This window comes from Lagopus leucura, unplaced genomic scaffold (assembly GCF_019238085.1).
Source record: "Lagopus leucura isolate 7727_CA_CO unplaced genomic scaffold, USGS_WTPT01 Super-Scaffold_100076, whole genome shotgun sequence".
Classification (NCBI taxonomy): Eukaryota; Metazoa; Chordata; class Aves; order Galliformes; family Phasianidae; genus Lagopus; species Lagopus leucura.
In genome coordinates this window covers 152,308-164,749 of record NW_024962316.1, presented here as the reverse complement: position 1 = coordinate 164,749, position 12,442 = coordinate 152,308, and the positions used below count along the sequence as shown (strand labels likewise).

At 38.3% G+C, this 12,442-nt stretch overlaps 1 protein-coding gene across 4 annotated transcripts in view; it reads right to left on the bottom strand.

The window, feature by feature from the left end:
* Positions 1–12,442, bottom strand: part of KDM4B (lysine demethylase 4B) — a 72,781-nt gene that overhangs the window by 41,109 nt on the left and 19,230 nt on the right. For 3 of the 4 annotated variants that reach the window (XM_042887302.1, XM_042887305.1, XM_042887303.1), the window contains exons 5-7: positions 8,787–8,836; positions 5,905–6,008; positions 1,837–1,974 (exon numbers count right to left, since the gene is read on the bottom strand). In XM_042887302.1, the coding sequence (XP_042743236.1) occupies positions 1,837–1,974; positions 5,905–6,008; positions 8,787–8,836 (292 nt within the window). Of the gene's footprint in view, positions 1–1,836; positions 1,975–5,904; positions 6,009–8,760; positions 8,837–12,442 lie in introns of those variants that run through there. The other variant, XM_042887304.1, reaches the window with a different exon arrangement.

Sequence of the window (12,442 nt, the reverse complement as noted above, 5' to 3'; positions counted from 1 at the left end):
GTTTTACCTGCCTGGCACAGTGATTATGCGTGTTTTATACTTCACAGCACAAACAGTAGCATGCATAACAGAAAATGCTTTTAAACTACCGTAGTTTCAGAAATGAAATAAAATCTACGTGTTTATTTTAGAAAAGGAGGGAGTTCAGATGCCGCATTTCTTTGTTAACAGTGGACTCCATGAAACTATGGGCTGAATATTACTAAAAAGAACAAAGACAGACACTTCACCTTTCAGTCACCAAAAGGGCTGAAGTTGCTTTCTGTATGATGAGCCTCTCAGACACTAAGTGCTGTGACATTTTATAGTCAAGGACTGCCTGTCGGCAGTTGCTGAGGCAGGACATAAATACAAAAAGGGGAAAGCTTCAAAAAAAGGCTCCTATGGGCGTAACAACCATCTTCCTTTCCTAGCTGGGTTAATTATGCTTACTTGCAAAAAAGGAAAACTAGGGAAACAGCACTGTTTTTTTTCCTCCCACGATTCTAGCAGATTCCTTACTGTCTGCAGTGCCAGAAACAGCACTAGCGTCTCTAGAAGCAGAAAGCAGTGCATGGCATTAGTCACAAAGCAACCACTCACAGTGATTAACACGCAGCATTCTAAATATAATTCTGCACAGATAGCTTCAGCTTAGGCCAATCGTGGCTGAAGACATTACAGCAAGAAGATGGAGGTATCAAGAAAGCACAGTCAACAACCGTAGGATCCCAAAGCAAAGACTACATTCAGCAATCATCTACTGTTTCTAGAATATAAACCCTAGTAAAGGAAAACAGGGCAGCATTACATTGTTTTACAGGATGAGGCACCGAGGTACTTGCAGTGCATCTTCAGCAAAGTTGTATTTGCCCAGAACAAAAGATGTATTATAAAAGTTGTGGAGTCAAGCTGAGTTGATGGAAGAAAAATAAGTGCAGAAGATGATATAAACGTTATTGTAGAACGAAAACTAAGACTGCCTTACTGGAAAGGAGTGTCTGTGGTGATTTTAAGTTCCTACCCAAGGTTATAATTTCCCAAAGATTCTCAAAACTGATCCCCAATTTAAAAACTCATGAAGCGGTCATACCTCACTGCACCACATCTAATGTACCAAAAACATCAATACATCAAAACAAACCCATTTAAAGCAGACTTAAAAATAAATAAATGAATAAAAATGAAAAGCCAACCACACTAATCTGTTTGAAATATAGGCCCATCGCTACTAGTAAAAAAAACTAGAGAACATAGTAGGCATGCTGTCATGGAAAACTGTCACTGCCTTCAGAACTGTCAAAAGTAATTCAAACAAGAAATTTGCCCTGATGAAATAGCTACATGGAGTCATTCCACCATGATTCTCCTCTTCAGACATCGAGACCTTTTGTACTGTGCATTTTTTAGGGAAATTTAAAAATGTTAAATGGTCTTTAAATAACCATTTAAAAATGGTTATTAGTATACTCCTATGAAAGTTTAAGATGCCTCTAATTTATCCTTTCTCCTGCAAGATGTATACCCTAGGAACTGTATTCAGTTACATCAGTTACCTTATCCACCCTGAAATGCAGTTTTAATGCTTCAGAAAACCAATCCAAACCTTCTAACTTCAAAACCACCTCTACACAAGGCTTATGTACATTCAGCATTCAAGAAAGGCATTCAAGAAAGACATGCTTGCCCGCAAAATGACATGAATTATCAACAGGAATAAAACAATAACATGGATCAATGAAAGTACGTTTTCAAAACAAGGACATTTTCAGTTTGTTCAAAGGGAGAAGTTCCCCACCAACTACTAGTTTATGAGCTCGTGGTTTTAAGTAACCCCCCAACCAAACAGATACCTACTTGGGTTGCCATTTTTCCATAGTCAATCCAACGCAATGTGGCAAAGTTGGTTGACTCAGCACAGTTGAAGCCATGATTGAAGCCAGCATGGTAACCATAAGGAAATGTAATCATAAACTCTCCAGCTTCCTGGGTGATCTGAAAAACAGAAATAAAAGGACAACCTACATCAGATGAGCAGAAAAAGCACTTTGAAGACAGTTATATCCTCCTTGTTAAATCTCTCTCAGCAAGAAGGCAGAACAGTCACTGCCAGTTCTCGGCTATACCTATAGCGATTTCTTCTTAACTGTAGAAATACTGAAGTAGTTCTACTAGTGAAAACAGACAAAGGACAAAAGAAAACAGTACAAAGGACAGAAGCTGCTATAAGATCTTAACTCTTGAGATAAAGGCCCCAGTTATAAAAAGGGTCCCAAGCTGCAGCATTCCAAAAGATGCACAAATCTTTTGCTTGCTGTCACTTCATCCCTTGTTAAGTTCATACCAACTCTCCCACACCATGCTAGTGGGGCCAAACAGACTGCATTTCCCACCTACACATGTGCTCTGTGCTGCAGTGTCCTACTGAAATACATGATAACTTTTCCTGTATTTATTTCCTCACTTATATGGTTATCATTCTCATTTGTTCACTTGTAAGTCAAACAACCTAAAAAATCTTAGCCTGCTATTTGTCCTTTAAGATGAAAGTAAGTAAAAAGGATTGAAAACTGCAGATTACAGCTGTAATCAGAGGCTGAACGATTCCCAGTACTTCTAGAAAATCACCTTTTAAAAACCTACAAAGAGAAAACGTTGTGAAAAGAATGTCCCTGTTAAGCAACACAAAAACAACTGGTAGCAGCGTAACCAGCTCATCCTGCTAGCTTCCCAAAGCATAGGGTACCATCTCCTCCCTTTAACAGATCAGAAATACGGCAAAATTTGACCTTTGCCTGTCTTTCTAAACTGGAAGTGCTGACAAAGCTTTTGTAACACATCTGGGTTATTTCCCACTGACACTAACCACAACTCAGCAGTCTGGAGCCTACTGAGCCTTCAAAGAACTTTCACATATAAACACAGGAATAGAACCAAGCAGAAAATGTTATCAGGAATTAAACCACTGGCCCACTAGACTGAGCCCAACCTTGTTCATACTATGAACATCAGCAGAGAACAAAACGAGAAAATAAATGCAAGATTTGATAGCACAAAAGCTTCCAGATGAGGGGTGCTGAAGCACGGCCTGCAGCCGCGCAGCGCATCCCCTCCCATCCCTCCATACATCACTGCACAGCAGTAGATTGCTAACTTCAGAAAATGGAAAGATTATGTTTCTGTCACAACATCTACATCCTGGTGTCTTCATTTCAAGCCCACAGCATATGTCCTCCATGTCACTGCTGTCAACATTATCCCTACAATAAATTAGAAAGCACTCGAGATGATGGATAGGCCACGCAGAAAAGTAATAACTATTGAAGAAAAGCCAGCACAAACTGCCACTCACGGAGAAAGGCCTAAATTTACTGACTTATGCAAGCTCTTGCAGAATAAGTGAAGAAATCAATAGGAGATTATAGAAATACACATTTTTAATTATTAAAAAGCCTCAGTATTGATCTGCTTTTTTATTTTGAGAAGTAAATACCATTATAGAGATTTATAAATGCGCACTTATTCACTTCATTGAAACCTGCCAGAAATGTAGATGAAGGGATCCTATCTCTATTTCTACAGAAAAGTGGCACACATTCCCTGTTCCTGAACAATAGCAATCCTCCTTCAAAACCTACTTTTCAGGATAGGAGTTATTCAGACATGGACTGCTCTGACTAAAGAGATCTCCTCCTCCTCCTCCTCTTCACATTTAAAAACGTCCTTCCAGTGAGTGCCATAGAAAATAGAGAATATGTAAACACATACACAAAAAAAACCACATTTGTGCCCCACATTCTGTAAAACAGGATTAGGAATTATATTTCTTTACGTGAGATGTTAACAATACCCCTTGTTTAAAAAAGTTTGGTTTTGACAGCAATATTGTTTTTCTTCGCATGCACTGGCCTCCATTTTTTGGGTGAAAAAAAAAATCCCAACAAAAAACACAGAAGCCAAACACATACAAAGGAAACAAACAAAAAATCTATACACAAAATAAGTTTCTTATCATTAAGGTAGCACACATTTTAATACTCAGTATGAAGGAGGCACCAGAGATGAACCTACACACCTTCCCTCCCCAAATCACAAGATTCACAGTGGGAAGCCTACCTAACTGGGAAAAGACTTTTTACCAGGCAACAAATTAGAAAGTCCTTCCATATCAAAGTACTTCATATCCCATGCCCATCACCAAACAGCTCAGTAAAGCTGACTTGGGATAAGCTCGATAGAAAAGCTTTCCTCTATTACAAACTCTTTCGCTCCTCTTGCTTGGTTTTGATCAGAAATTACTCAGTATATGTAATTACTAATCAGTGCCACTTTCCAGGTACATGGAAAAGCAAACATAAATCGTCTCATCAGAGAAAAATATGCCCACCTACAGCATTCAAACACTCACAAGAATTTCCTTCACATTCTGACTTCCCACAACCATTCAAGCAGCATGTTTGGGCACTGAAGAGGCAGAAATTAATTTCCATTTCCTATACTTTTCCATTTCATAGAAGGATGGGATACCAACAAGGGGCTGCACAACAAACTTCACTTACAATATCTAGTGAGCTAGATTGGGATTTTTTATTATTATTTTCAGCATCTTTAGATAAGCAGTGATCTATATGTAAGCAAGCAGCGATCCCTTTGTAGGTTATGCCCAGCCTCCTCTATCAAGTCCTTTCCACAGGAGCACCCATGTATGCTACCCATATTCCAATCTACTCATCTACTTTCCTCAAATTTGTAAAGTTAAAATTCCTACCAAAAAAAAAAAAAAAAAAAAAAATCAGATCCCAAAGTCAGATTATTTTCAACCGCGTGTAGCAGATAACCATGTTTTCACATTTGGACTTCAGGTTTAACAGATAGAATTACAAGAAAAAATGGTTTGTTGATCCCTAAGAACAAGTTGATATCAACTATCATGTGCAAACCAGTGGCAAAATGCAGCCACTAAGCACCACACATGGCTTTCTGCAAGTCTCTGCTGCACAGTGAGCTCATCCAACAAACCAGACAGTCACACTTAAAATTTCATTCATCACAGCCTTCCACTAGGAAAAATGAAACAGTCTCTGGAGCAGTAAATAGAATGAAATCATAGTTTTTATGCTATAAAAGAGTGCAGAACTTGTACTTCTCAAAGAATCACTAGGACCATCAAATAGGTGGTATACTTTGTCACCGGTGGACTAACTCTAGCAAAACCTTGCTTAAGAGTTCTTACTTAGGGAAAAAAAAAAAAAAAAAAAAAAAAAAAAAAGCCACAATGTCTTGAGCTGATGATGCCAGAGAAATGAGGAAGGATGAAATCAGTTTAAATCAAGTGCTCTTTGACACTTCCACTGGAGTTAGAGCTGCAGTGCCTCCAACTCAATTCCTTTTTCTGCACCCTGACAGTATCATGCCCACAAACAGTGTCCTTAACCATTCTGGCAGGACAATGAGCTTTGTATGCTGGCAACATACAGAAGCAGTAACCGCTTGATTGAATCTGCATAAAATCCATGCTTGACTGAGGAGATTTACTTCTTGCCCAAAGCCTTTGAGGATAAGCACATTAAAATGATCATACCAAATAAACATGGCCCCTCATTTCAAATAAGAGGACTTAAGAAACAGACAGATCCTTACTGGCTCTGTGTAGATAGAATGCTTTCACAACGGAGAACCTGCATGTGTAACTCCAGTTTTTGGTTCACAAGAGATCCAGAAAAAAAAAAAAACTTAAGACTGTGTTGAACAGCTACCTGAGAGTTATGCTGCCTATTGACAAGCCATAGGACATGCATCAAACCGCTCCTGACCAGCTGCAGAGAACTGCTGCCTTAGAAGAGGGGTGTCATAGTTCGTGCATCACAGCAATTTGCCAGCTTTACTTTACAACTTTACTTTCCTCAAAGCCTCTTTTGTACATACCCGGTCAAAAGGAATGCCGTACTTCTTCAAGATTGAGGGTGAAATGAGGGTCATCTTGTGACGGAGGAAAGCATCACATCCCTGAGAGCTTCCAGGAAAAAATCCTGTAGAGACATTACAAAGAGGACTATCACTTCAGGAATATTGTATCAAGTCATTATTTAATCAGTGACAAGGTGACAAAACGAAAACCTGCCTAAATATTTTACGTAGATCAAAGCAACAGGCATACTGCTAAAGATGTCAGTAATTAGCACATGCCTCATTGTTTCAAATGCCACATAAATTTTGTGAAAAAGACTTGAATGTTGAGGCACATAAGTGTTAATTCCGTTCACAATGAGAGTCAGCATCTAATCTATCGTATCTGAGAATACGCAACTTGGCCAAAATCTCAGTAAATCCCTAGCAAATTAAGAAACTGAACCTAGCTGTCTCCAGTTTTGGCTTGAGTCTGAACAAACCTTTTTCTTAATATAGACAAGGAAAAATTGACAAGCATGCACCATCTACTCCATAGTCCTTTTTATACCTTCTCTGAAGGGCAGCTATATTATTCCTGGGAAAGTAACACAACTGTTATCATACGATTCCAGAACGATCTGCCCTACATACCAGCCTAAAGAAAAGAAAGAAATAAGCATGCAGATGTTAATATTGAGTCAAAAAGAAAGAAACAAAACAAAACATAACCACTACAGTGAAGTAGAAGGGATGCTCATTCATTGGCCACAGAGGTCAGATATAGAGACACTGTGATTTAATTCAGCATCTCAGCAGTACTAAGTGCAAGTTTGACTATAGCTACAAGATTCGCACCGAGTCAAAACAAACCACAAATAATTAAAAACATTAACATTGGGGTAAAAACCAAACCTCTTGATGTCAACACTTCCTTCCCAAAAGCATCAGCTAGACTGTAAGAACACAGTGTTCGCAACCATGTGTTACACTCCAAGCAGGTGATTCAATTAACAAATGATGTTTATGGGATTAAGAACCAATGTCATTTTGAGAAAGAATTTAAAAAGCAAGCAAGCTCAGGATACAAAACTAATCGATGGGACATAATGGAAGGGGTTTCAGAAAGTGAAAAGAATTGCCAGATTCCAGGTTTTCCTATATTTTTGCACTAAAAGCATTTACATTAAAGTGATGACTGTCTGCTGCCTGGTTTGTTGTCCTTCTCTGCAGTTCCTTTTTTTAATGCACAGTTTATGTGGCTCTCATTAAAGCTACTAATAAATAAGCACATTTTAAGTGATTAGCACCAATAATATGGCAACACATTAACATTCTCTCCATGGACTCCACAACTCTCTCAGCAAGCCCATTTACAGCTCAGCTATTCATTTTCTATATTAATTGCATGCTCATCTTTCCAGAGAGAACATCTTCATAGTACAGTCCGCTGATGCATAGGACGGGGAGGATGCCCAAGCAGTAACGCTGCTTCATCATAGTTTTTAGACATTATTCATCCCAACTTCCAAAAGGCACTAAGCAAAATAAAACAAGCAGCTCAAAATAAAGATGAGATCACGGATAACGTGTCTGGTTTACACACTGTCAACCACTGCTGTGCTTCAAAATTTTATTCTTTTTTCCACAAGTATAAAACAATCACCAGAACGTCAGACTGTTAGCAAGAAATGCCAACACTAAGAAAACCTACTTTTTTATTATTACTCCTTTGCATCAGAATACAGCCTTCCAGATCTCCCTGCCTCTCATACCACAGCACTGCTTTTGTCGCATTAACTTCAACAACAGATTTAAATCATTCAGAGTACACCTCACTGAGGATGGAATATGTAGATTTTGACTTAATTATCCCAAAACACTGACTTTTTTTTGTTTGGCTGGGCAGCGCTTAGAACATTTGCAAATATACAAAAACAACAACAAAGCACAAATAAAACATCAACAAATAAATACATATATATTTCTACAGTCAGTCATCTTTCCTGAAGTTGCCACCATGCCACCATTACCAATTGGAAACCAGAAGCGACAAAGACAGAATGCTGATGTCCATGCTTGCTGCTTGCAGAATGACCTTGGCAGGTACTTAGGCAAGAAGTGCACATATGGCTTTGGGCAGCTGAGGCTGGCACTTGCAAGGTCAAAAATTACAACAGCCCAAGCTAGCCCTGCTCTTTGAGTTGGACTTTATTGTGTTGAAATGATGATGGAGGATGGCACTGGAAAGGAATGCCACCAACAACACTTTATGTCGTCATAGAGGGAGGCAAGAACTCCACTAGCTGTTCTCCATTAGTGCTGTTGTTGAATTTCCTTGAATAAGATTTGAAGTAATCTACCAGTACTATATAAATAACATTTATAACACAGGAAGACATAATGGTTTTTAGCACACCTTTTCCCAGCAGTGGGGGTATGGGATGGAATCATCACCAATACTTCACAGACTGCACACCACAAAACTGGAGCAACGGAGTTCTCACCACACTGCCACAAACCTCCTACAGAGATGCATGATGAACTATTTCCCATGCATGGTCTCAATGCTTTGAAAAAAAAATCAAGCTTTTGCCACCAGTTTTGGTTAGGGCCATGGTGTGTCAGAAGACAGATTTTGAGAAAACAGTTGCACTATGAAGAATTGTGCACAGCACTTCTGACATGACAAGGTTTCTGACTCAAGAGTTTATTATACCAATGTAGGTTCATCAAGCAGCTCTTTCAAGAGTAAGTTACAGCAGTCAGTTCAAAATAAATTCTTTATAAATCTTAAAATTCTTTACAAATCCATTATAAAATTAAGAGTTGGACTCACTTCTGGAATGCTTTGGTTTTCACTAAGCACATACCTATGTATTTATCCAAACAGCATTAACACAGGAAGAAGCCAAGCTTACCTTTCGCCAAGCGTTCCAATCTCTTGCCATGTTCTGGAGGTATGGCATACCTAGGACAAAGTTAACAGAGAAGAAAAAAAAATAATCACACCACAATGTAAAAGCAGTGAAAAAAACTAAAAACAAAGATAGTAATAACTTTTAGCACAACACTCTTACAATAATGTCTCCAAACGTAAGCAAAAATTTAGAAGTCTGGAAGGCATCGGTAACACGTCAGTACAAAAGGAGGATGAAAGTCAGTATCTCAGAAAAGCCCTTAAATGTGTTACACAATGCGTGAGGCTTTCCTGCTACTTTTTAAAAAGCACCATCTCAAGCTTCATAAGGTGTAAGCAGAGCAGAGGTGACAAACTGACAGCGCAACAGGAATCAGTCAGCATAGGGAACAGCAGTCTTGTTTTCTGCAGGAAGGATGCGTGCAAAAGAAATTCACAAGGCTGTGCTAAAGACAAAGACAAGAAATTTCAGATGGGCTGAAAAAGCGTGAGGGAGGATCTGTGTGCACTGACATCTACAGGGAGTGAGGATAAATATTTTTTTCAAAGACAAGTGTGCAAATCTTTTCTGGCTTTCTTCAAAAAGTAAATACTTTTCATAACAGTCAAAGCAGCTGATCTTTGCATTGGCAGGATTGTGTTGACTGATTTGAAACAAACAGAATTAAACTGTTAGGTAATTTTCTAGAAGAGGTGAATGGAAGAAGTGGGGTCTTCAATGGAACAATACATGAAAGAATGCAGGGAACCGTTTCTACATTTTTAAAAGACAGTTTTCTGTGATCAGGAGTAAAAAGTGCACAAAAGAATGTCACTGAGACGAGGTTCCTCTGTTTGTTTTGTGCTGGTGCAAAGTACTGAATATAATTCAGGAAAAACAATCAACTGCCTGAAGTCACACATTACTAATTGAGATATTCTCCTGAGATCTCCCCCCAGAAGATCTTAGTTACTTTACTCTTTGAAGTTACATTGCCTAGGTATTCACAGAAGGAAAAATCAACTGCTTAAGATTTTACACTTCACTCAGGTCATGATGTGACTGAGCACTATATACACCCAAACATCTTTAAACAGACTGCACAAATAATAATGCCAATAGAATTTTTAAAATTGTTGTTTACATACATACATTACACATAATTAAATGTGGCTGTCATACCTTTTTTCATAACAAGAGTTTTGAAAAAGATGTATTTATTACCAGCTATAACTTTTGTACAATGTGAATAATAAAAAAATGAATTATTTTTGTTATCTTCAATAAAATTGTCAAAATTGTCACAAAATGGGCCAGCGTAAGCAGGTAACTGCCTGATCTCAACAACACATTAAGAGTATTGTTGTTCTTCCAATAGGATCTCTGAAAAAACAATGGGTTTAGAGGACTTGCTGCCAGTCTTCTCATTCAGCTTCTCAATTTTTTAGTCAAAAGTTTATCTACAATGTAAGGAAAAACAGATAGAAGTCATATCCCAAATTGCTTTTTCACATTAACAAAATTTACCTTATCTGATCCTTGCAGGTTAGAAAGGATAACAATGGAAAGAAACCCTACATAGGATGCCCTAAGATTTAGACATTAAGCCGATTTAAACTGATGGCTTAAAAAAAATCTAAGGGAAAATACTATGTAGTACCTAATCTTATAAAATAATAAATACAACAACAGGCTCCCAGCATACTCTGACCAAAGTCTGACAGTGCCTTAAATTGTATAATAATCAAACAATTCAATTTCATTTGTCTGGGACAAAGCTAGGAGCTTTCATTTTACAAAGACAATTTATCACTTACATAAACGTGATAAAACTAATCCTGATCCAAAGCTCCTTTGTGGGATTAATGTCCCTTAAAACAGGGAAATGAGACATTCCAGTCCTTGTGGGAAAAACGCTGAAGGATTGGGAAAGAACTAATTTATGGCTACAAGGCTGCTGCTGATTAATGTAATATCCCCCGTCTACAATGCAACCTTCACTTAATTAGTGTCTGTAATTGGGAGTTGTAAAGATAAGATTAATTGAATCTTGAGGATGTTAAAAGTCTAACGTATTGGAACATGGTTACTGTGTTATCTGCAACTGCAGACTGCAAAAAGCCAAGCTGAGCTTTGGAGAATAGTCCATGGAGAGTCAGAGAAAAAGGACTTGCTTAGATAGGAACCAGTGAGAGAGGAGGAATTTCCAGCTTTTAAAAATGGAGTATATGTAATAATATGCAGATCAGAACACCCTACCACAGAACAGCCTCTTGGGAATAGCTGACTCCACATTTATAAATTAACTTTTTTTTGTTTGGACCAAGTCTTTTAGGAAGCAGGGTCTACACCTTCTTGTAAATTTATTCTTAGGAATTCACAAAGTTAACTGCAGAAGTGAATTAATTATGAGTAAGTAAAATTCTATTTTAAGTTACACTCACAGAACCGACTGATTTATATAAAGATAAGCAATAGAGAGAGAATTCGGACTGCTACTTAAAACCAGGAATAGAAACAGAAGCCTTCTGCAAGCTCTGCACAGGTCGAGCAAGCGAGCTTTATGCGATCAAGACATAAAGTGACTGATTACAAGGAGGAATAACAATGGAGGTGACATGGAAAGATCATAAACTGCTGCAATCAAAGGAGCACTGTAATTGAGCATGCAAGCACACATGAACGGGTGGCTCTTGTGTCTCATGGCAGCATCTTGTGTTCTTACTACAAAATGTGGCCAGACACTTATTAGGGACAAAGTACTCCACAGAAGGAACTGATGAAGCAATGACATTCAATACCTTTTGTTACTGACCCTCCTGCACCCACAGGCTGGGGCTTAGATCAATAAAGGATTTTAATTCCAGAGAGAGCTGGGAGGACTATGCTTCACTATATCCAATGACTTCGTTTTCTACAGGCATCATTCAGGAAACTTCAAGATTTTTTCAGCAGGTAGGAGTGTTCTTTTTCCTTCAGTACCCCAGACCCATACTAAGAGAAGTTACCTCTGGATAAACACCAAAACCAAAAGCTACCCCATCAAAAACTTGAAGGAAAAAGAAAAATCACATGTAAAACTGCTTCCCTTCTCTGTCCCATTAAGGCTGTAGTATAAAGGCACTCCACAAAGTCATGGAAAGAGTAGGAAAAGTACATAAATACAAGAAAAATGCCACTTTGAGTTCTGCATCAGTTGGCCAAAAATAGACTGTAATATCCTGTAAAAATCCTGATAAAAATCTCAACTTGACAATATCAGACTGACAACTACCCAATGCTTCATCACAGTTGACAGAAGCAGTTTTCTGACATCCATCTGCCCAGGTGGAACTGAATGAAGAACGCTGCAGACCTAACTTTTCTTCAGCCTACAGTAGACACATCTTTATAACCACAGCAAAGATGAAGCAAGAATTTTCTGTCATCCCAAACAGTCATAAAATTAAAGAGAATTGATAGTGGCAGCATAAATATTTAAACAGCTTTTATTAATAACTCTCTTTTTATAGACTACTTCTGCTTCAGAGAAAACATCTACAATCGTCAACAAAATATACAACTGTGCCTAAAATGCTGACCTTCAGCCAATGCTTCAAACGTAGCGTCTGTCCCTTCTGGTTCAGCAAGGTCCCCCAGTAAAGCTATGTCTATGTAAGCAGTGCTAAAGCAGCCAC